The sequence below is a fragment of the Sapajus apella genome, unplaced genomic scaffold (assembly GCF_009761245.1).
Source record: "Sapajus apella isolate SASKATOON/1434 unplaced genomic scaffold, GSC_monkey_1.0 scaffold10, whole genome shotgun sequence".
Classification (NCBI taxonomy): domain Eukaryota; kingdom Metazoa; phylum Chordata; class Mammalia; order Primates; family Cebidae; genus Sapajus; species Sapajus apella.
In genome coordinates, this window is record NW_022436950.1 from 4,327,377 (window position 1) to 4,351,344 (window position 23,968).

At 49.2% G+C, this 23,968-nt stretch overlaps 1 protein-coding gene across 11 annotated transcripts in view; it reads right to left on the reverse strand.

Annotated features, from left to right (window-relative positions):
- The window catches only part of AGAP1 (ArfGAP with GTPase domain, ankyrin repeat and PH domain 1), a 616,003-nt gene that overhangs the window by 140,689 nt on the left and 451,346 nt on the right, over positions 1-23,968 (reverse strand). For all 11 annotated transcript variants that reach the window (XM_032277597.1, XM_032277595.1, XM_032277594.1 and 8 more), the window contains one exon: positions 12,070-12,231. In XM_032277597.1, coding sequence (XP_032133488.1) covers positions 12,070-12,231 — 162 coding nt within the window. The remainder of the gene's footprint in view (positions 1-12,069; positions 12,232-23,968) is intronic.

Below are 23,968 nucleotides of genomic sequence, written 5' to 3' on the forward strand. Positions count from 1 at the left end.
AAAAAAAAAAAAAAAAAAAAAAAAAAAAAAAAAAAAAAAACCTTAGAAATTTTCCTAATAATTCTAAGACAATCTGTAAGACAAGAATCGGAATTAAGAGCATAACATGAGGAGGTAAAAAATCTTGCTTTCTACCAGTTTTCACTTCTACATAGGAAAGTGGGTTGAATTTTGTCTGATTGTCCTAACGGGCTACATCATGCATCATTCCTCTAGGAAAGAATCCCATGCTCCAAAATGTCCCCAGACTTCAAGATCAATAGTGAGGGGAGGGAGGAAACAATGGGAGGAAGCCTTTTGGGCAGACGGTAGCGGGCTGAGCCCAAATTCAGAAATGCTGCTATCAGCTCCACGTTCACATGGGGCGACCACTCAACAGCAGGAAGAATTCTCTGCCTATTTTTCTGCAGATGAAAATATCTTTGGATAATTAATGCTTTTTCGCTAACACGGAAACTAACCGCCTGGTCGCCTCAAAGATCGGAGCCACCCCTGGATCAATCCGGGGACCAGAACACGGTGGCCACATAATTGAACCTGTCCTCGACGCTCAACATGTGTGCTTCCCGGCAAATGCGGTGAGGTATCTTAAATATTATCAAACACTGTATCATTAAATAGAAATTAGATGGAAACAAGGGAAGCCTAAAAATTGACTAGGAGTTCAGATGCTCTCAATGGCTAATATGTCCATTTTTCACCTGAAGCCCTCTCCAAACGCAGTTTTGCTATTAAGCAAAACCCAAAGAAAGGTAATCAATTCCAACTAAAAAGCACTTATGCTGGGATGACGACGTACAAGGCACTTCAAACCCCTGGCTGCCTGCCAAAACCCAGACAACAGCCATCAATGTTTCCGACTATTCGAGGAGCACAGGGGCCATGCATAATTGACTAGAAGATGGGCTAAAACTGTGCCCAATCAGTGTGTGATCAAAAACGCGTGGAATATTCAGCGCCACTTGATTACACGGAGGTTCGTCCCTTCGCTCTCCTCATGAAATCTCTTCAAGGTCCACAGTACTGTAATAAGATCATTACTGTCAAGCGGTACGAATCGTGGGCAATGAGTCTTGGGATAGGGAGTCATACTTCACAAGCGCCCCTGCTTTCTCTCGCTCTGTCTTTTTTTTTTGTATTTTACTGCATGCAGAGGCAGCAAGGCGACGAGGTGGCAGATAATGATCACATCACTGTGTGGCAACTAGAAAGGCACTTTTAAGAAAAAGCAGAGCGAAATCAGCTTAAGAGAAAACTAAAACATGTTCCCTTTGCTTTTTTTCCCACTTAAAAAATTAAATAGAATTAAACTGTGTGCAGTAGGCACTTTTCATGAACTCTGATACAATGTCATTGATTTTGCCCATCTGATAGATTTTCATATTGCAGCAAAGCCCATTACCCCACAGACAAATGGCCAATTTGCTCCAGGCCCCACGTGCACTGAGGCCCTTGTGAAGTTGTGTGTGCGTGCGCAGCAAGGCCTGCCGGAGCGTTCACCGTGCCTGTTCTTTCATTGGTTCCACACCCTGGTGCCTGTGTCTGGGACGAGAAAGGGGTGGAGCGGAAAGGCAGGAGGGTGTTAGCAAAGATTGCAAAACAAACACACAGAGTTCACCCCAACCACACCTTCTGCAAAGCATTAATAACACATCTCGATAAAATGAGAGCCAGTCACTAACTATGATGGGACCCCGCAGCCAGGAGAGACAGGCATTTGATTAAAACCTAACTCAGCAATGCAGGATTCAAATGAATAATGGCGGGGGGGTGGTGTGCTTAATCAATCACGACCCTCATCTCTCCAACCTCAAACTGCCCTTAGAAATGCACACTCTGGCTGGCTATGGTGATACATGAGAGTAAATCCCAGCTACTCAGGAGGCTGACATGGGAGGATTGCTTGAGACCAGGAATTTCAGACTAGCCTGGACAACACCATGAGACCACATCTCAGAAAAATGAAAAAACAAAAAAACCCACTTCCCTCATAAAAAAAAAAAAAAAAAAAAAAAAAAAAAAAAAAAAAAAAAAAAAAAGCCTATCAACTTTAAAATGAACAGAAAAACTGGGTTCACTGCATTTGAATTAAATGTCCCTAAATCCAAAAAAATGTCCAGAGAGCTGTCCCCCATAACACAGCCCATCTAATCCCACAGGATCTAACTGCCTGCAAAGCAGCTGAAGCAGGGACTTGCATCTTTTTTTTAAATGTATCAGAATGTGCATGCATGTGTTTGCAAGGAAGCCACAGCACAACACAACAGGCCTCCAGAGAAAACCAGCACAGGAATGACTGCTTCCCAGTTCGCAAGGGCAGTGGTGGGGAGCCATAGGCATGGCCCTGCTGTGCTGCAGAAATGGACACGCACAGAGGGAAAAGCACGTCTGGGAGCCAGCCACAGGACCTGGAGAGTCAGAGGCCTGCAGAAGGCTCTTCTCCTACTCCAGTCCCCTGAAGCCCTTTCCAGGTTGACAGATGAAATGCAAAGCAAAATACAGACTTCCAAGTCCCTGAGGCCGCTCACCTGCTGGCCTTGGGCAAGTTACTCAACTTCATTCAACCCTCTTTCTCATTTGTGACAACAGAAATGCCACCCAGCCACCTGCCACCACTACACAGGGTTGTTTTAAGGATGCAATGAGGCAGTCCATGTTCAAGAGCAGGCAGTGTCCTTCCTTCGTGCTGGATGATGCCTCCTGACAACAAATCCAAGACTCAGGAGGGAAGAGTGAAGGGGAAAGGACAGCTCTGATCTGTCCGAGCAGTTTCTGACCTGAGAGAGTCCATGAAATACTTTCCTTAGATGGTGTATGGTGGGTGGGTGAGCGGGTGGGGCCACAGGGACATTATCCCACAGCCAGGAACAGAAAGTTGCTGTTACGGACCGAATGTTTGTCTCCCTAGAAAATTCACATGTTGTAGCTCTAACTCCCCAGCCCCACCAACGTGCTGGTATTTGGAGATGGGCCTTTGGGAGGTGATGAGGGTTACGTGAAGTCATGAGGGCTGGGCCCTCTTATAAGGGATGGGTGTTCTTATAAGAAAAAGAAGAGCTTCTCTCTCTCTGCATGTGCATACAGAAGGGCCAAGTGAGGACATAGCAAGAAAGAGTCACCTGGGAGCCAGGCCGAGAGCGCTCCCCAGGAACGGAGTCAGTCAGCACCGTTACCTTGGGCTTCGCAGCCTACAGAACCATGAGGAATGAGTTTCTGCTGGTTAGGCCCCCAGTGTGCGGCATTCTGACATGGCAGGCTGACTAGGACGAACGGGAGGTGCAGTTTTATTTCATCCTCTCCATTTGCCAAGTTGCTTCCACATAGACTAAGTTTCACATTAGTCAACATCTCCTTTTGTTTTACATTTTTAGAAAGAGGGATGAAGTCGCCACTGCCTGTGAGATAAAACACTGCCTAGTTTCATTATTAAGCGTGCTCAGCTAGAACATCTGAAAACATAACCCCCGGGCGTCTCTACTTCCCGAAGCCCAGGCCGCATGTGTCTAACAGAGCATGCGAACATCTGAGGGCTGCTGGGGCCAAGAGAAACACCCTCACGCATGAGATGTGAACCTCTCATACCTGCTGCTCAGCGTTTCAGTCCGCATCCCTGTACTTTGTGTGGTAACATACACGCAGCAGAGGAGCGTGTGAAGAGCAGATGAGGATTTAGAGTAAGGAAGACACAAGATGAACAGCACTGGCCGCCGGAACCAGCCCCTCTCTCAGCTTCAGGACCTTGGTCCAAGTGGACCGTAATTTCCCTGCGACTTAAATGACACTCAAAGACCCTGAGAGCGCCAACATTTTGAGACCATCAAGAAAATGACTTCACGATAGATCCTAGACTCTGATGAAAGTTGACCAACTCAGGGTCTCCCGAGCTAGCCCGAATTCCAATCCCAGGGTGCACAGAGGAAAACACGGTGCCCCGAGTTCTCTGCTGATGGATACCGGAGCCTGTGAGCTCAGGCTAACTGAGCTCCATTCATAGGAGGGCACCTCTAAGTCTAGCTAAAAAAAAAGGAGTTGAGGTCCGTGACATTTCTTTATCTTAGAAAGGGGCCTTGTGAGTAGTCAGCGTTTTTCAAAGGCGGGTTTATGCTTCTGTGCGGCCAGAGACTAAGGGACGCTTGTCTGCGGTGTCAGGAGTCGCCTGGGTACCCGCGGGAGCTCCAAGCCACCTCCTTACAAGATTTCACTTGTTTTGGCTTTTCAGATTCTTTCCTCCTTAGAATAGCCGATATTTCATTCTCTGTATAATGCGTATGAGTGCCTAGCCCCGTCAGGGAACCTCCCTGAGATCCTCCAGGCAGCTGGGGGTGCCCTGTGCTCCTGCATGAGCAAGCTTCCCAGCGTGTTCCTGCTTTCTCCACGAGTCTGTGTGCATCCTGACGGCCGGGCCACCTCAGTTACTGTACCATTCAGTAACAGACAAAATTCCTGCATGCAGTAGATGCTCAATGAATGTTCTTGGACCTGAATCTAACTGCTTTAAGTCTGTGTGTGCTTAAAAACAAAAACAAACAAAAACCCAAACCACTACCGAAAATCCTTCTCGTTGGTTCATCCTGATGGGAAAGCTCTGCTCTGGCTGCCCCTGCTGTTATGGACTGATCTTTGTTTATTTCTGACCTGCCGGCTTCCACAAAGGATCTGAGAGTGCTTACAGCTTGTGTGTGTTTGCGGCGGCCGGACTGTACCCTGCAGGATGGCTTCTGAGTCAACTGTGCTCAATCTACAATGTCAATGTCTACAGTAAGCCCAGATGATCTACTCAATTTTAGCAAGTTCGTTCTCTTGGAAGCTGGAGCTATAATCCGAGAACCAACTCTCTTTGGAAAAGTGGTCTAGCTTGCGGGGAGGAAGCGAGTCCATCAGGACACATGGTGTCTCCCATCACGGACAGCTCAAGGGTGATGAAACCCAGCCAGTCTCCTGGTACCCTCAGCAGAGTCCAATGGCTGCCCTGCTAGTGCATCTTCCAGGAAGATGCTCTGATTCTTGGTTTTCCACATTCGCTATTGTGAACTGTTCAACTCAGCTGTTCCGAGGGGCTAACCAGTGGTTCACTAATAAGGAAGTTTAATTAAGAAGTCCTTATTATATCCAAAATTACTGTGGATGATGCAGATTTTATGGAGCTGATTGTGGAGACTTTTCATTCCCTTTCCAGGGTGGCTGCCAACGTTAAAAAGGAGCAGACATGGGAGGTGCCGGTGGAATGTTCATGGAGATGAAAAGGAGAAAACCCAAGTGAGGCATGACAGTAACCCTTGCACAATGGGATCTCCCCTCCGGCCACCTCTAAGTAACACAGAATTCAATGTGAAAGCCCCTGTAGACAGGAAATAAACATGGAGATCACAGCTCCCGGGCCCTGACTCCTTACCAGCCATGAGCTCACCATCACGTGCACACTAACTGTACCCCGAGAGGAGGAAAAGACGAGAACCTCGTGCTAGGAAGACTCTGACAACCTTGTTACATTCTAAATAACAAAACAAACACACTGTCCTCCCAGTCAAGGTATGCGAAATCCCCAAACTACACAGCAGCGGCTCAAGCTGCATCATAGTCCATCTAACTGGACGGGGACAGATAAACTGGGAGCTTCCACGCACCCACATATATTGCTTTCCTGTAATAATGAGTATGCACGCAAAAACAAAACAAAACAAAACCCAACAGTGTACGTTACGCATGCACAATTCTTTAATTTCTCTCCAAAGTGCCTTTCAAAACATCAACTAATTAATAATAATAAAAAAAAAGTCCTAAGGTAAAAGGTAACTGATGAAGAATAGCAACATCTGTTTCTTAGCATCTAAGTAAAGACAAAACTCCATTTTGTGACTAATTGAATCACCACCACTGGTGTTTTAAGTTGCAAATAGACAACATTTAATGAAAAAGTGATGCTTTCTGCAGTTTTATTAAATAAGATAACATTACCTGCTAAATCTGCACAATAAAAGTTAAGCTCTACAGCAGGTTAGCCTTCCCTAACTTTCACAACTCAATGCGTTGTGCGTCTTCTGAATTCCCATGCCTTTCTTGAATATTCTGCCTGATATCCTCGGTACAGTTTCTTGCATGTCTTATCTCCATAGTCAGGCTCTAAACTCCTTGGAGAGAGAGAGGAACTGAGTCTGATTTCTCAATGTCTCCTATGGAGCCAGACACACAGTGTTTTCGCTGTGGTGGTTGCTTAATATTTGATGAAAGAATAAAATGATCCATAATTTCAGGTTCTCCTTTGAAAGAGTAAAGGAAAACTAAGTCCTGGGTGACCTCTGCGACTTTAGAGTTAATGAAATTTGTCAACATGTCATTGCTCACTGAGTGCAGCTATGATGAGCAATTCATTTTCTACCGTAACAGAGAGAGGTCCGTTTGTGACTTACCCTCTACAGCAGAATCTTTCAGTCTCCATCCAGGATCAACCACACAATGGTGCGATAAAGACCAGAATGAACAACCAAAGGAATAAGATGAGAAGGATAAAATAAATTCCCTTCTGAGACCTTTAGAACAAAGCGCTGTGAACCCAAGGCGGGGAGAACACCAGGATTTCTGCATACCCTCTTGTATAATAAGATGGGGTAAATCCAGCCTGGTCCTGCATTTTTAAAGAAAGATCTTTGCTACACAACTTCTAGATGTTATGAGCCATATATAAAAGTCAGTGTCTTTACATGGAATCTGAGAAATATCAAGGAAGCTATTCAGTGTGCCCCACTCCCAGATTCAAAAGCAGCTCCACACACCTCAAAGACTTGCTTTTTGCCTGGTGGAAAGAGTTTGAGGCAGAGAATCAAGAGACAGTTCTGTCACCTACCAGCAACCTGACCCTGGACAAGAAAGCCACTTAACCTCTCTCTACTTCAGCCTTTTCACTGGGGAAACAGGGAAATTAGCACTTGATGCAAACTTGCATGAATGTTATAAAACTAACGAGAGCCACCAGGTTCGGGGCCACGGAATGGGACTGCAGAGGCCGTTCATTTTAGCGATGACAAGCTCACTACTGGACCCGAGATAAGAAGATGCCCAGAAAAAGTATTGTAATTCAAAGACAATGCCAAGAGGTGACAAGGCATTAAAGATCTGGAAAAATCCCACTGCCCAGGCGCTTTTCCCTGGCACACACCCTTAAACTTGGACCTGGCCGGGAATCCAGGGCTGTTGTGCAGTCACCTTCCAGAGCTCGGGCTCCTCTACCGTGGTCCAACCCATGCTGACCCCATGCAGGGTCGGGGTCACTCCCTCTCAGGTGGCCCCAGTTCCTAGAGCCTTTCCCAGAGCTTTAAGCATCAGAACCAAAGTCCATCTCCTGGAGACTTCTACCTGTCAAGTCCCATGATTGCCACCTGGGCCATCCAGGACAAGCTGGGACCTCCCTTTGCTCGGCAGACCTTCCACCAGCCAATCCCGGTCATCATGCCTCTTGGCCCTTGTCCTCATCACTACCCTTCTCCCTGGTCACTTCCCGTTCCCTCCACTCACGGGCTTCGGGCCCCGTCGCCATCCTGTCCAGTCACATCTCAGTTTCCTTCTACTGGTCTGCAGGGATCATGCAGCATGCAGCCCATGTGTGACGCAAGGGCCCAGTGACAGGCTCCGTCATCCACACACCTCCTGTTAATCCTGACAGCCCGAAATAAGACACAAAAAGTTAAGGGGTTCTCCAGTCACGGTCTCTGCTGCTGTAACTTTCCAGATTCATCCAATCCATTCTAAATTGTAAAAGTTAAGAAAAGAGATGCTCTCCTTAAGCTGAGGTTTCACACCCTCTGCCATCTGATGCACAATGTAGCGGCTGTTCTTCAGCAAAAAGCGCCCAGCAAGGACCAGCACAGGGGGAAACTCAAGGGCAGGAGCGGCCCTACTTCCATTGGTCACCCTGAAGCCCGTGTGGACACAGTGTTTCTGGGTTTGCAGCAGCAAATACTGATGATTCCTACTTTTAGCCTTTACTTTCTGAATAAGTGCGCCACAGAGGTAAGAAACGGCCAGGGTCAGAACCTCTGTGCTTGGCTGAGAGTCTAGGAAGACCTACTAGCAGGGTCCTTGTCGCACCCAGCTGGAGAAGGACGCTGAGGTCTCTTCAGGAAGCTGCGAGGGTTCCCTGGATCGGGGTAAGGCCAGACCCTGGGGGATGATGGCGGTAGCACACACCCCTGCCCTAGTTTCCTGTGCTGGCAGAACACCAGTAGAGTGGCATGACACGGGCTTCAGGGGCTTGCAGGAGGTGCTGTGAAAGGCACGGACACTACGGCTCCTGTTGGCTCTGTCTTGGCCCTGGGAGCCAACTGTGTGGCTGGCATCCGTGGGCTCTCAGGCCTTTTGGTGTCTGGTTGGATTTGGTCAAGGAGGAGCCACTGGAAACCAGTGGGACAGAGAAGGGTGAGGTCACCCTCACCTTCCCTGTCACCACGGCTAGACATGTCTCTCTGGAAGGCCACAGCTCCTAGCTGGACGCTTTCCCAAACGGTTGCCCTCTCTTCACCCCATTACACCCCGGTTCTACACCACACACATCGCTCTCCCTGCACTTCTGCAGACAGTCCCACGGGAACTCCCCTCAGTGAGCTGGCCTGCAAGCCCCATCTCATTTCTGATGAATCAGCTGACTTCAATGGATTCTATTGACTAATGGATTCAAAGGACCCAGATGAATTTGCTAACTTCAATGGAATTTTTTCTTACACCCTGAAGAGATTGAATCTAGTTATTTGTTCCAATAGGAATGTTAAAAAAGCCATAAAATTCAACTACTTTACACATATCTTCTACAGAATGTTTTATATCTGCAATTCCAACTTTTCAGCACTTGGTCAGGTGACAGAGAATATGCTAGTGTAACCAGTCACAGAGCTTTGCAGAAAAGAGGAGTAGAAATGGTTTCCTATCATTGAATAGTATTCTGAAAACATAAAATACAGGCTGGGAGTGGTGGCTCATGCCCATAGTCCCAGCACTTTGTGAGGCTGAGGCGGGAGAATTGCTTGAGCCCAGGAGTTCAAGACCATCCTAGGCAAAACCGAGTGAAACTCTGTTTCTATAAAAATACAAAAAACCAAAAAAAATTAGCCAGGCATCATGGTGCCTGCCTGTGGTCCCAGCTACTTGTGAGGCTGAGGTGGGAAGATCACTTGAACCTGGTCGAGGCTGCAGTGAGCCATGACTGCACCACTGCACTCCAGCCTGGGTGACAGAGTGAGACCCTGTCTCAAAAATACAGTAAGTAAATAAGTAAGTAAAATAAAACATATATAGCTAGCTTTAATTTCAAGAACAGAATGTTTAATTTGGGTGGTTTACACAATGTACTTTCAAGGAATTAACAGTAAATAAAAGTACCGTAAATATATCTATATTCACTATAAAATTATATATAAAAATGCAATAGTAAATAAATCTTAAAAATATCTAAATCAGTCTAAAAATATTTAAATGAATCTAAAATGATGTGTCCTGACTTTAGAGATGCTACAATTTGGGAGAAGAATTTGGCTTTTAAAAAGTGAAATATAGATTGTTTCACAAAAATGACTTGTGTAGTCTTTTCCTAGGGAAAAATGATACATTTTATAAGTGACTTATAGCTTATTTTCTATAGGAAAGATGTCATAGCCGCTGATGTAGAGACCAGACTCCCTACGCAGAGCGTGAGGTGGCTCCCGGGAAACTTCTGCCTTGGGCTTCTGAACACAGGCCACCCACTTACACATCCATGTTTGAGACACTCTTGTGATTTCCTCATCTGGGAGTTTCCATGGTGCCTGAAATCTTTCTACTGGTGTCACCCCTTTAAGGAAGGAGGCCCAGGGTGGCTGCCTGGACAGAGCCTGCATCTCAGCCTGGCTGTCCACTACTGCCTGGCACCCACGTACAGTCCCATTCACTCAGGAAGTGGACCTGAAACATCAGGTGTCCAACATGCTCACGGTCACTTGTCAAACTTCCTTCAGGCTCACCGGTGCTGATCGGAACACAGGGTAGTACCAGCTGCTCAGTTAAACGTGCAGAAATGCCACTCATCTATGGCAGGACCTCCCCATACCAACTCATCCACGCAGCAGTCAACAGGTGGGTGGGATCATGAACGTGCATGTAAGTGGTAACAGTCAGTTCCTACCAGGTTGTGTATAAAAAAAGTCACAGACCTCGGCTGGAAACACAAACACAAGAAGACATGTACCTGTGAAAATGAGCGCATGGCCTGTCCCTAAAGGGAATCTGGCCCCCACCCCTGTGTGGGCAGCTTGGCAGGGTGGAGGGCACAGGCTGCCCACCCTGGAGAGGCTAACTTTCTTCCCAATCAGGGAGGCGTGGCTGCATGTGCTTGGCAGGTAATTTTTGCCAAATGGTTGATGGAATCTTACCAACATAAAGCACTTGTGGCTGAACCCTTTTTCAGTGGGAAAGTCAGTGGCATCCATGGCTTCTCAGACTTATAATCATTATTTCATTATTTTCCACCATTGCTGACTTAGTGGAATTGTCCTCACTTACCACAACATGAGAAAAACAGTTTTTTTTTTTTGAGACAGAGTCTTACTCTGTTGCCCAGGCTGGAGTGCAGTGGTGCAGTCTGGGTTCACTGCAACCTCTGCCTCCTGGTTCAAGCAATTCTCCTGCCTCGGCCTCCCAAGTAGCTGGGAATACAGGCGTGTGCCTGAAACCACACCCAGCTGATTTTTGTATTTTTAGTAGAAATGGAGTTTCACCATGATGGCCAGGCTGATCTTGAACTCCTGACTTCAGGTGATCCTCCCGCCTCAGCCTCCCAAAGTGCTGGGATTACAGGCGTGAGCCACCGTGCCTGGCCGAAAAATCGGTTTTTATTGGCTACATATGTTAACAGGAAGCTTAGGAGGCAAAACAGGAAGAAATGTGGTGAAGGAGAAATGCTTCTAACCCTTCTGGGGAGGCTGGCGGGCTACTCAGAGCTCCAAACCTCAGCTTCCTCATGATGAAAGAAACGTTGCTCCCACCTCAGGCGTTACAGAAACACAAGGCACACCCCCTGCTCCGCCCCTTCCCTGCTGACACATACACCCTGGGTTCACACACTCCACTCTGGATATGTGGAAGGCATGGGGCACTCTCTCTAACGTGGCCACCAGCTGACGGCTCACCGGTCTGAACACTCAAACTGGCAGAGTGTCTGGAAAAAGCATGGCAGCCACAGAGAAAGAGAAAGGGCAGAGGCCATGCAGGTGACGCCCGGGTGCACGAGACCCTTGCTGAAGACAGACTCTTACTCTTGTCGACCTCACGGTTAACAATTCATGTTATGACGAGGTTCGGAAACTTTGATTTTCCTTTCAAGTGTTCCTTTGTTTGTTACAACTGCATTGATTTTACCTCTCATAATGTGGTGTACGTGTGTACATGTGCACTCACGTATCTCTGCTTCCATCTATGCAATTTAAAAAAGGGGAATTCATTTGAAGGAGCCACTTCAGGACGCTCACATCCAGCCATCAGTGGCAATAAAAACTAAGGAAGGACTCAGGTGAAAGGAGACTCATGATGAGCTGTGACAACTGGAATATTAACAGAGTGCACATTCCAGAAAGAGTTGATAGACGTTAGCAAAAGAGGCGTTTAGCATAACACATTGCTAAAAGCTGAAATCAAGGCAGGTGTCTGGTTAAAGAGTAGCCAACATCAGAGAAGACTCCTAAACTAGAAGTGGGCAGTGTCCCCAGCAGAGTCACACAGCATGGCCCACCTTGGCTAGAGAGGACACTCGCCCAGGCTGCCAGGGTGGGGCGAGACCTCAGAACCGGATCAGGCTCATGGCCGGGGGACCAGCACTCCTACTCGCCACCGTGACAGCGGCCAGGAGTGAGACGGCGGATTTGGTTGAGTCATTTGAGAATCAGACGGTGATGAGAAGGTCCCAAGGGCCCTCTAGTACCACCTCGCAAACAGAAAGCACAGGTGGTGACCAGCAATACTGCGCATTTGTGCTTCTTAGGGTGTCTAATTTCACACATTTGAAAAATAACAAAGCATTTTCCGAAGTGGAGATTCCCACCCTGGAGCCCTTACCTTCAGCAGTGCCGGACAGGCCATCGGCTTTGAAGTTGCTGGTGCTTTTCTTCCTTCGGTGCTTCTTTCTGTTGGCGTGAGGGGAGGGGGGCGGGTCGAGCTTGGGGCTGGTGGTGCTGGAGATACTGGGGCTGGAGCATACGGAGTCACCCAGCCCTGTGTCTGCCATTGGACCGGAAAAAGCAAAAAGAAAAAAAAATGCAGAGGGTGAGCACTTACAAAGTAGACTAGGCAGAAAGAGCACAGCCACACCCCTCCCGTATCGCATGGAGCCCCGCAGGCAACATCCCATCACCGTGCTGGTGGGCTGGAGGCCCAGAGGCTCGGGGTGAGGTGGGCTCGACCCCCCCGTGCTCTACTGTGCCACCCGCTCCCTAAAAACACACACTTATTTTTCTATCACTATCATGCCATAGATAATTTCTCCTTCTCTCCTTTCCATGACTGGAGCTCTGCAAAAGAGAGGGGGTGAGTTCATGCTCTTTGTTATCTTTCTCTTCTTAGAATCACCTTGATATATTAGAAATGAAAAGAATGCATTGAAGAATACATTTGGAAACCCCAACTTAAATGGGTTTGATTCCTGTGGGTGCACAGGATAAGGAATTCCTGATTCTTTCTTCTGGCCTCAATACCACAGATGACTGTAACTTCATCCTGTTTTATTACTAGTGAAAAATTCTATGCTATTTTTTCTCTCTCTCCCCAATGTCCAGCAACAGTGTTTGGAAGTCGATACAGCAGGCTTGCCAATTTTTGATTCATTGAAGCTACTTAGAAAAGTTTCAAAACCAGCGCAGGTGATTATTCACTACAAGTGAAACTTTCCATGGATTAAGTCCCTTTGTATCTTTATCAAAGAGAAGGCCGAAGGAGTACAAAATGACCAGAAACACATATAATTCAACCAGGGTGGAACAGTGCACGGAAAAAGTGCAGGAAAAATAGGTGGTGCCTGCCTCGAGTCTCGAAAAGTTTTTATTCCACAATTCAGCATTTTTAAGCCCAAAGTCAGAGTTCTGTGCAGCACGCTGCACCCACGCCCCACGCAGCTGCGCTGTCATCCGGGCTGGAGTGCAGTGATGTGATCTCGGCCCACCGCAACCTCCACCTCCCAGGTTCAAGTGAGTCTCCTGCCTCAGCCTCCCAAGCAGTTGGGACTACAGGTATGCGCCACCATGCCCAGCTATTTTTGTATATTTAGTAGAGACGGGGTTTCACCATGTTGGCCAGGATGGTCTCGATCTCTTGACCTCGTGATCCACCTGCCTCGGCCTCCCAAAGTGCTGGGATTACAGGCTTGAGCCGTGCACTCAGCCCCTTCGGATGCTATTTTTTGTGCACCGACTGTGGGCCAGTGGCTTTTGAGATGCTTCGCACCCACCACTGATTGAGGAGAAACAGACAGACATTCCTGCCCCAATGGCAACTCTTAAAGTGGAGCAACAGTGACGTGGCAGCCAGGTCAGAACTAAGAGTCCATCGGAAGCTGGTAAGAGTCATGGGAAAGACAGAATGGAATGCCAGGCATGCAGGTGGGGAAGTTGGAGAGAAGTGGCAGTGATGAGGGTGTCATCTAAAGTAGGGTAGCTGGGGCAGGCCTCGATGAGCAGGGGACACTGAGTCAAGGCTTGACAATGGCGGAGGAGTGAGAAGGTAATGAAGGCGGAGAAACAGCCAGAGCTTGGCTGTAAGGAGACAGCCTGGTATGTTCCAGAAATGGAGCTGGGGCCAGAGTGGCAGTGGCCGACGTGGGTAGGAGAGGCCTGTGGAAGGTGGCACTGGACAGGAGGGGCTCGCAGGCCACCGTGGAGACCCTCGCCTGTGCTCTGTGGGAAATGGGAGCCACTGCAGGGTTTACAAAGATACTGGAAATCAAAATGGACTGAAAACATTTTTATTTTGTGAAGTTCTAGGCAATGTTAGCATATGCTGAGAAATGTAAAAACATATAATTTAAGGTATCTGAGAAACACACGTGGTCCCGAGAACGCCCCGATGCATGCTCCTGGCCGTCCCAAGGCAGAGGCGCTTGGCTGCACGGTTGGAAGGCTCAGCCTTCACTGCACGCACCCATCACACGTGGAAGAAGAGGGCTGTGGGGTGCCCTCTTCGAAGGGGGTGAAGGGCCCCCCAGGGCTCCTGCAGGACAGCCCAGGCAACACTGGATGGCAGGAGATCTCTGCAATTGTGTCAACCGTGTGCACTCCCTGTGGGTGGACCCTCACCCACAAAAGGCGGAAGCACCCTTAACCACTTTAAGGAGTTGCAGGAAACGTGGCCATTTGATGTCTCAGCGACTTTCCCTCTACCAGGCAGGAGGTGCTCCCTATGCACACACATCCTTAGATGCAGAGGCACATGAACAGGTCACTGTTCCCTGGCAGTAGGTGGGAGGTAACGTCAATGGAAGCAATCTGGCTGTCAGCTTCCTGGGGCACCTCTGTTGTAACTTTACCATCACGGCTCCTATAGCAGTCTTTTTGCCCTCACCATCCCCAGAGGAACCTGCTCTTCTCTCTCCATCTCCAGAGGAACGGGGGCACCTCTCTCCATCCCCAGAGGAACGGGGGCTCCCCTCTCTCCATCCCCAGAGGAACGGGGGCTCCCCTCTCTCCATCCCCAGAGGAACGGGCTCCCCTCTCTTGCTAAAGGAACCTTCCTAGCTTGTCCTGGTCCCACCTTTCATCCTCAGGTGTCCTGGCCAGGTCACTCCCACTCATTCCTTCCTCTCCACTGCTTCCTTTGTCCTCAGAGGTCCAGAGATCTTTCATACTCACTTTCTTAGACCTTTCCTTAACCCCATTATTCCTTAAAGGGTGATTTCCTTAACCCTTGAAGCCACAGTCTCAATAGCGAATACTCAGAGTCAGGAGCCCACTCTGCCAGGCGTGGTGCCTGGTCTTGAAAAACAATGGTCACTCTGACGGTCTTTGTCCTCAGAGGGCTCCACCCTTGTACTGCAGGCAGAGAAGCAGAACAGGCAAACACAGCTCTCCGCTGCTGCCGGGGCCACTATTAGGTAATATTATTCTATTAAAATCGTATTTTTTTTTACTCTGTCCCTTGGGTGTCCTCTCAATTTGACAGGCCATGTTCATCCCCAACGGTGTGCCCTTCCTTCTGTCACTCTGGGTTTGTAACACTCTCTCCCAAACTTACATTTCCCATCTCTAAACTCCTATGGAGTACACAGTCGGGACCTTCTCTGCACGTGGCTGCCAGTCGCTTATCCAAATGTAACGAGCATGCCTGCGCCCAGGCCACCACCAGTGCTCACCTCCCCTTTGGTGACTTGTGCGGTGCTGAGCCCACAGTAGGTGTATCAGGGCATGAACTCTCTCCTGGTATCGAGTGGTTGTTTTTACGGGTGTAGACCAGTATTTCTAAGACACTCAGGACACACATATTAGTCATATCGTTCACACGGCAGGCTCCCACACAGGCACTGGTGGGTCTCCCGCATGGCTCTCTGTTCCAGGCCACCACTTTGTCAGTCTGCCTCTGTGTTCTAAGTCTATGCGTTGTTACTCGTCACAATTGTCTTAGTTATGTTTGGCTATTCTGAGCATCTACTTCCGTATATCCATCCACGTCCATGAAAAAGATGAACAGGGTGGAGTCAAGACAGAGCCTGCAATTCCAGATGCTCCAATCCGCTCCTGGAAGAGTCTACGAGTGACCACTCAGCCCAAATGAATCACGCTGTCTCTGTGCTTGGCTCACACATCTTTCGACTGGCTTGTGAAGAGACCAAGGAACAATCTCTTCAAATACTCTGCTGAGGATTATATGGGTACCCAACTCACATATTTTTGACAACTTAACGATACAGGGACATCTATCTGATGTCTACCCATTCTCTTAAATAAACTATCCCTGTTCAAATACGTCTGTTTCCTTTTCTGTGTGCACGCAAAGCACCCCTTTCACAATCAAATTCAGAATCCCACCTGGGTGAGACCAGACTCACTGGTACCTAGCTCAGAAATCCTGTTTCTGGAAAGCAAAATGGCATGTCTGTTTCTAGGCCCCTTCCCCACTTTTAGCTGTGGGAACTTTTTGCAAAATAGTTGACAGGGACAGGGCCCTCTCATTTCCAAGCTTTGTCCATATCTTGGAATATTTATAATTCAGGGAGAATCCCAGACTCACCTGGAGGAAGCAGCTAAATGGCAGTCTTGGGAAGGAGACAGCACTCAGAAATAACACCACCCACCTTCCCCTAAGAGACGGCCACAGCCAACCCGTCAGCACTTCCCTTTCGCGTCCTTCCACACCAGCACTTCCGGCCGCAGGGGACTCTGGATTCCCACAGATCCACTGGTTCTCACTTAGAAGCCCCCACCCAGGACCGCTGGCAATGGCTGGAGTCGTTTCTGGGTATCAAACTGGGGGTGGTGGAGGCGGCACGAACAGTCTCAAACACCTCGAACACCAACAGTGGGAAAGCCTGCAGTGTCCCACCCAGGGCTTCCTGTCTTCCACCTCACGCACTCCTCTTCGTCGGAATTTTGGTCTGTCTGCATGAGCTCCCTTGCACCAGCGATCTCACTCTGGAAGGCCTGCTTTACCTTGCACTCGCTAAAACCCGGCTCTCCCCAGGGGACACACCTCCTAAGTGATGGTGCTACTGATCACACTCCCCCTTCACTCCGTAAGCGCCCTGGAGGTGCCACATCAGTGGACAGGGATCAAAGTGGTCACACTAGCATCGGCAGCATCCACACAGCTCATCCCTGCCGCCTTAGATGGGGAACCATGTTGAGCGGTTCTGCTAGGCAGGTAGAAGCGACACCAGGAAGCTTTAGACTCCAGAAGCCAAAGGAGGAAGCCCCAAGGGAGGCCTTCCCCAAGCAGGACACTGGCAAATCCAGTCCTTCCCGGCCCCCTGTGCCCGGTGGCTCTCTCCACACGGGGACATGACATGCTCCATGTGTGTTTCTTTGTTTATGGGACACCTTCCCTGTGAGCGTAAGCTTCAGGAAGGCAGGCCTTTGCTCATCCTCCTCCCCGGCACACATCCTGAAATGTATTCGGGATGAGTAACGGGGTTCGCTACGTATTTAAGTTTTATGAAAGAGCTGACCTCTGTGTGAGGGGCGCCTGCATGGGTGGATGGAACAGACCACTTTCTGGTGTATCATACAGCATTGTATCAATTTTGTGACTTAGTTTTAAAACTGGCCACAAGCACACTTTTGTGCCAAACCACTGTCCTGTGAGTTTCCAACCGTCTGGAATTTATTTTTAGGTGAACGACTGAGCCCGTGAGTGAGGTCTATTGACACAGAGAAAGCTTCTCCCTGTTGAGCGCCCCATCCACCAAGCGTGCCCTAGGAGCCAGCTGCTGTCAGAGAATAAAGGGCAACACCCCTGTCCCCACGGAGATAGTTTCTAAGGACTGAAGATGATGCGATCTAATTTCCTGCTTGATGCCTTCCATAAAAGACAATTTTTCTTGGGCCTTGCCTCTTGAACAAAGAAGAGGGGAATCGCATCTCCGGCAGCGAGCACGCTGAGGGCAGCGCCCCACAGGTGCAGGGAGAAGTGGGGTATGCCGACAGCCACTGCGCTGGGCCGAGCAGACCCTGGCCGCCCCCGGCCACCCCCGAGAAACCAGAATGGTGACTCTGGAACTCCTAGTTAGGCCATCAGGGCTCAGAGAACGGGACCAACAGGGAGATGGAGGTGTCACCGCACCAGGGGAAAGCCCAAGAGAGGGCTGGAGAGAAACAGCGTTCTGCAAGCATTGTCCCAGCCACTGCAGGGAGACGGCGGCAAGTGCTTTTAAGAGGACACAGGCTTGTCATGGGATAAAAACAATGGCAAGTTCAAGAATGGAGACAGAAAGCAAGGCCAGCATTCATGAGCTCTTTGCCATTGTCCTCAGAAGGAGGCTACGACTTGAGTAACTGATGTGTGCGAAGCACCCGAGATCCCGGAAGCAGCAGCCCACATGGCCGCTCACAGGGCCGGGGTCCTCCAAGGTGGGCCTGCAAGCACCCTCCCTGCCCCAATTTGGAGGCGCCGAGTTGAGGCAGTAAGTGACTTTCCAGGCCATCTACTGCAGGCAGGGCAGGGTGCACCTCTGCCCACTGCTCTCTCCTGCCATGGCCATGCTCCAACCCTCCATGGCCCAGAACCTGGACATTTTCCTCCAATTTTCTTGCTGGAAGGAGATAATCAGTGGCACCTGACCACTCACAGGTGGGCTGTCTATGGTGGGCCAAGAGGGAGGCACTCAAGCACTCAGAGAGCCCACGTGCTCTGGGCTGGTGGGGCTGGGAGTAGGTCTGGCAGGAGTGGACAGGCAGCCGGCGAGGAAAGCAGCACAGCTCTGACAGGAGGCGGCTCTGGGGCCAGTTCCAGGTGCCTGCCCGTGGGAGGGCCCGGCTGCGGCAGCAGGGGCACTGGCGGCCCGAGGGAGCGGCCACCGTGGTGCTGAGAAGGTGACAGCGGCAACGAAAGAGTGTGTTGAGGGGTGCCATGGCAGGAGACAGGAGTTAGGTAGGAAGCGTGGGCCAGGGCTCAAGGCCAGTGAGGACCAAGCAGAGAAGACCGGCCTGCAGACCAGGCCCTGGCCTCACCTGGGTTGGGTGTTCTCATGGGCAGAATGACTGGTTCCCGTCCACTGGGCGCTGAGCTCTACCACTGGAATAGGAATCTCCCGGCTTCTAGGTCTCGACAGCTCCCTTTCAAGAGGAGTTGTTTAACACTCCCCGGGTTTAAAATATGAGCAATCACAACACACTCGGCTTCCACGCTGTGCCTTTCCATCCTGACTGCTCCTCTCGCCTGACAAGGTATTCCTCAAATTGAAGAGGCCCGAAAGCTCCGCCTGAGACACTGTAAATGAGCTCCAGCCGGCCCACGGAGCGCCGTCCGCGCCTCCTGGCTGCATACAAAGAATGCATTTTATTTTGTATCAATTACCGGGCACCGGGACAGACAACTACTGTCGAGGGCGTTAAGGGCAGGAGGGGAGGAGCGAGGAGAAAATGCCATGCCAAATTAAAAAAGCGGTGCCTCATTACTCCACATCGAAACTGGCTTTGACGGGGGGAATGAGGGTCCCGTGCTGCGTGGCGCTGAGCCGGGATGGGCAGGCCCCATCCCGCACACTCAATGTCAGCCATTAGTTCTTCCCAATCGGGCATCAATGTCCAATGCACACCCCAAAAAATATATAATATGAGCAATAATGATCACAATCTGCAGTCTCTCTGAGCTTCGGAACGTGAAGTATGAGTCAAAGAAGCAGTTTCACTTTTCACTCGGAGGGCTGACAAGCATGACTAGAGGGGGAATAAAATAACATTCCGTCCGCATAAATATCAAGCAGCCTGCTTGAGACTGATGGGCCAGGAATGTATTCTTAGCTATCATTCCGGCAGACAGGCCCAAGGACACTCATAACTTATTTTACAATCATTTAGTTTCAGCTCAAGTGGAAAACGTGACAACTTATCTCTGCTGACAAGATGCCATATCGAACCTTACAATTAACTCTCCTCCGATTATCTGCCCAGCCGATCATTAGCTGGGTAATTTTTGATGAACCGTTGCAGGGAGCTCGCCTTGGTGAGGGTCCTTGCCAGGTGCGCTGATAGGTTTTTGATGTCCCGGGTGATAGTCAAGAGATGAGGCTCTGTGCTTGTGATTCTCATGTCCCTCCCGCTCCCAAGGGCCTCTGAATGTGTCTGCCGGGGGAGGTGCTGGGCGTAGGTGCACTTGATCTCTGTAAGCCTCCCTGCTGCAAGGACCCCTGTTGTTACTGCTGCTGTTGGCAGGGCCTAGTCCCCTCCCAGGTCAGATCGTCCCTGACCCTGGTGCTTGGATTTCAGGGAGTGATGGGCCCTCCAGACAAACATCTTCTACCCCTCTTCCTCAGGGGGTTTAGTTTGATGAGGGGGACACCAAAATTTGCTAGAAGGGGCCAGCACTCACTCTGGGGGAGCTACAACGATTCCTGAAAGGTTGGCGGTGAATTTTCTACATGTTGATTAAAGATACAAAGTGCTTTAAAACATGTTCATAAGAAGCATACATCTATATGTAAGAAAAAGAAAGAGAGAGACAAAACAGAGAAGGAAAAGGCTGACCACATGTGTACCGGCCCCTGCCCCCTCTCGCTTCCACCCATACCTTAATTTACCTGTTTGGCAGCGTCAGGTACAATACATTACTATAAATCCCTTTTTTGTTTGGTATTAAAAGAATTTAAAATTATCAAAGACAGGCCCATTTGTAGGTGCCAGGAGGGAAATCAGCTGAGGGCTAAAGCCCCCCATAAACTCCAGATGAATTCATGATAGGAACTCGTGAATTAAAACACAATTCCTTTGATACACGGCCAACGATATAAAGCTAATTTGGATCTGTAATAAGGGCTCTGTTCTTTCTGAAGCTTACAGAGATGTGTAGGCCGGTAAATAAAGAACAGGCCACCTTTGCCATCCAAGGAAATCACAACATCCTGGGTCTCTGTTAAAAGGTGAGTGTGAAGTGAAGTTCAAAACCTCACCCCTTCGCACAGTCCTTTTGACGGGAGCTTTCAGCGGGAGGAGGTTGACTTGAATTCCCCATCTCTGAAGATGTTTCAGAGACTGGCATTATTGTCCTTTTCCCTTTGCCGCTCACACAGAGGTACACAATGTCAGAGGGGCAGCGGGGGCACGGCGGGGGGCCCAGGAAGATGATACATGTTGGCAAAAGGAAAAGACAACACAGTGTTAGACTGAGTTATAAAAACGGGGAGGAAAGGAATACAATAGGAGGAGCCAGAACGAAGAGAACACACAGGAGAGAAGAATTTCCTACTCGGGCCATTTTCAGTCACGCCCAGAGATCTCTCTAAATGAAGCCAAGTCAGTCGGAATTTAGGAGATTTGGTCTTCATTTAGATGAGGACCTTGACTACTGAACTATGTTTATAAGGCCTTACAAAAAAAAAAAAAAAAAAAAAAAGCACATATTCTGACCACCAATTCGGGTACAGAGTTTCTTTTTTGAGACGATGAAATGTTCTGAGATTGACTGTGGTGACGGTTGCACGTATCTGTGAAGATGCTAGAAACTACTGAATTGTACCCGATAATTGAGGGAAGTGTGTTTTGTGATTTTTATCTGAATAAAGCTGTTTAAAAAATAAGAAAAAAAAAAAAAAAAGGGAAAGGTCACTGTGTTAAACGCTACAAAGCAATTAAATACGGAATATTTTAAAAGTCCACTAGATGATCTAGTGAGATGGGGGAAGGCTCAGAGGGGGCAGGAGGGGTTCCCTCAGGAACTGAAGCTAACGGCCATCATGAGACTTGAGCCACGAGCTGAGTCTGGAGGAAGAAATGGATGGACGTGGCTGTCTGGCCTCCAGCCACCTGCCAGGATCTGGCTCTACACAGCTGACTCAAGGGAGGTCCCGGTCTGGAGCTGCTCATGGGGCCCTACATTGAAGGGGCATCCCCAGCCTCCTCCTACCTACAGGTGGAGCAGCTCTGGGCATCGCAAGCTTCTCTGAGTCCTCGCCTCCCAGGTCGTGGTCCTCTGCTCTCTCCATTTGGTTCCTGTTGCTTTCTTTGCACCACATCAGTTTCCTGGTATCTCTTTCTTGTCCACTACAACAGATTTTCTTTATGCTGGAGGGCCAGCTGGCACCGGACAGCATCATCTGATTTTAAGGGATGACAGAAGGAATACAGGGTGGCCAAGGGAGGCAGAAAGCCTGGGGAAGCCGTGGGGAGTGTGCCAGAAAGGAGCGTGCTTGTGAATGCACGTCAGGATTTTATAGTTAAGGCTCAGGAATCAAATTGTTCTCTAGCTGATTTTTAGCTGGATGCAAGCAGCACAGAGTTTAAATTAATCCGGTGAACTCCGACAAATGGGAAGGCATGATGCGCAGTGCTGTTAGGGGGAAATGAAATCATTTCGAGAGATTCCCGCTTTTCCCTGGCCTCTTCTCTTTTTACATAATCAGTCACAGCCATTTCTCAAGTTGGGTGCTCAGATCTGCTAAACTGAAGAGATTAGGTTTCACTCGTAAGGCTGAGTAGGCTGGGGAGAGACTGCGTGCGTTTTGCAGAAAACTCAATTAAATCAGGAAGGTAATCAGACGTAGGAGGCCTCTTTGATAACATAAATTTCTTCTCTTTAGAAACTTGGTGGTTTCTATGAAAAGTCACATGCAGTCAGATGACCCACTGCTGCACAGGAAGGCGTCCTGTCTGAGCAGGTAAGGAAGGCTCCTTAGGCCAGTACAGCGAGAGGCTTTGTCCAGGGTCCTGAATGTGCCTGGCCACTTCTCTCTGCTCAAGGTATAGCAATACACCGAACTCCGGCTGCTGCTTCGAAGTACATCCCTGCTCTTATCTACCGACATCATGCGGTTTGAAAAAGTGTGATGGTGTCCTCAGCTATGGGAAAACCTGACATGCAGAAGCCGGGACTTAAAAAGGAGGCAATCTGGTTGTGAGATGTCATCCCATAGGCTGTTAAATGTCATAAAAAGATAAGTAATAGGATTCTTTTCTTCTTTAACATCATAAAGAGCAGAATATGCTTTGGGTTGCTCGGTCATTTCCCTGCTGCTTAGATGGATTTCAAATTTTTGACCGTAAATCAATACTTCTGTGTGTTTTCAGCACATAGAGTCATTACTTTAGGGCAGTTTTCAAGATGCAGGCTCATGAACATGAGCATTTGTGTGGCTCTGGACACATGCTGCAGAGCCGAAGTTCTGTGCTTCTCCCACCAATGCTGTGTGAGGATGTCCAAGCCGTGTGTTGCTGGAGCCGACAGGCCTTCCACTTCACCTTGCACCCTGCCCTCCTGCTTCTCAGGACAGCCCACACCCAGGGTATAAGAAGGAAGCAGATGGAGGTCAGGGAGAAAACTGCACAGGGCTCCATGAACTGGAACCACAGACTCAAAGGCAGCTCCAGCCCCAGCCTGGCTGCCTGGCCACTGGACCCTGAGCAGTTCATGTCTTTTAACCTCAATCACTTTTAACCTCAATCTCACAAAGGAAATGAAAAAAGAGCACCCCGGAACCTCTGCCCTCAACCAGCCTCATCCGACTCTTGCTCTCTCCTCCATCTTGGTCCACTACGATGGCCAAGCGCTAGTTGAACCAAAGACTAACGCAACTCCACCTGCCACACCAAACCAAGAGGAGGCAGTGCCATGTGGCCCATCTGCCATGAGCTTGGTGGGGGCTAGACAACGTCCAGACACATGGAGGGACAGACAGACCCACTCCCGGGTCAGGCTGTCTTCTAGGAGCTGTGATAAAAGTAGTAAATTAACCAAGCTCCTGCCCTAAACAGCTTACATTCGAGCAAGGGGAGAGAGTTCGTAAGCATAAATATGTGTGCATATCTATCACGAGGGTGGATGACAAGTGCAGTGGACCAAACTTAAGGACTCACAATACGGTGGCAGGTGGAGGCGGGCTTGGATGCTGCTGGCGCACTGAAGCCCCCCGTGTTCCCATAGAACGTGCAAACATGGCTGTGAAGCGCCCCCGGCTTTTCCACACAATCATCATTCACACAGTTAAAACGCGGGACCTCAACACAGAACCATAACACACAAGACGCACGTCACTTCCACCAAAGAACACGCGGTACTGTAAGGAGAAAGTGAGAGAACGATGTGAGAGGATCTCGGGAAATAGTTTGAGATCTGCCACAAGGAAAGCTGCACAAACCACCATGGCAGTGAGCGGCGCTGGGAGGGCTGAGGCCCCCCCTTCAGCAGCACAGGAGGCAGCCTTTCCAGTTCCCCTGGACACTGCGCCCCTTCGTGGCTCTTAGTGTGCTACGATTTGCTTCTGTGGATGTCTCTTTTTGTGGCTGTGTCCCTCTGATTTTTAAAAGCATATTTTCTTTTTCAGACAAGG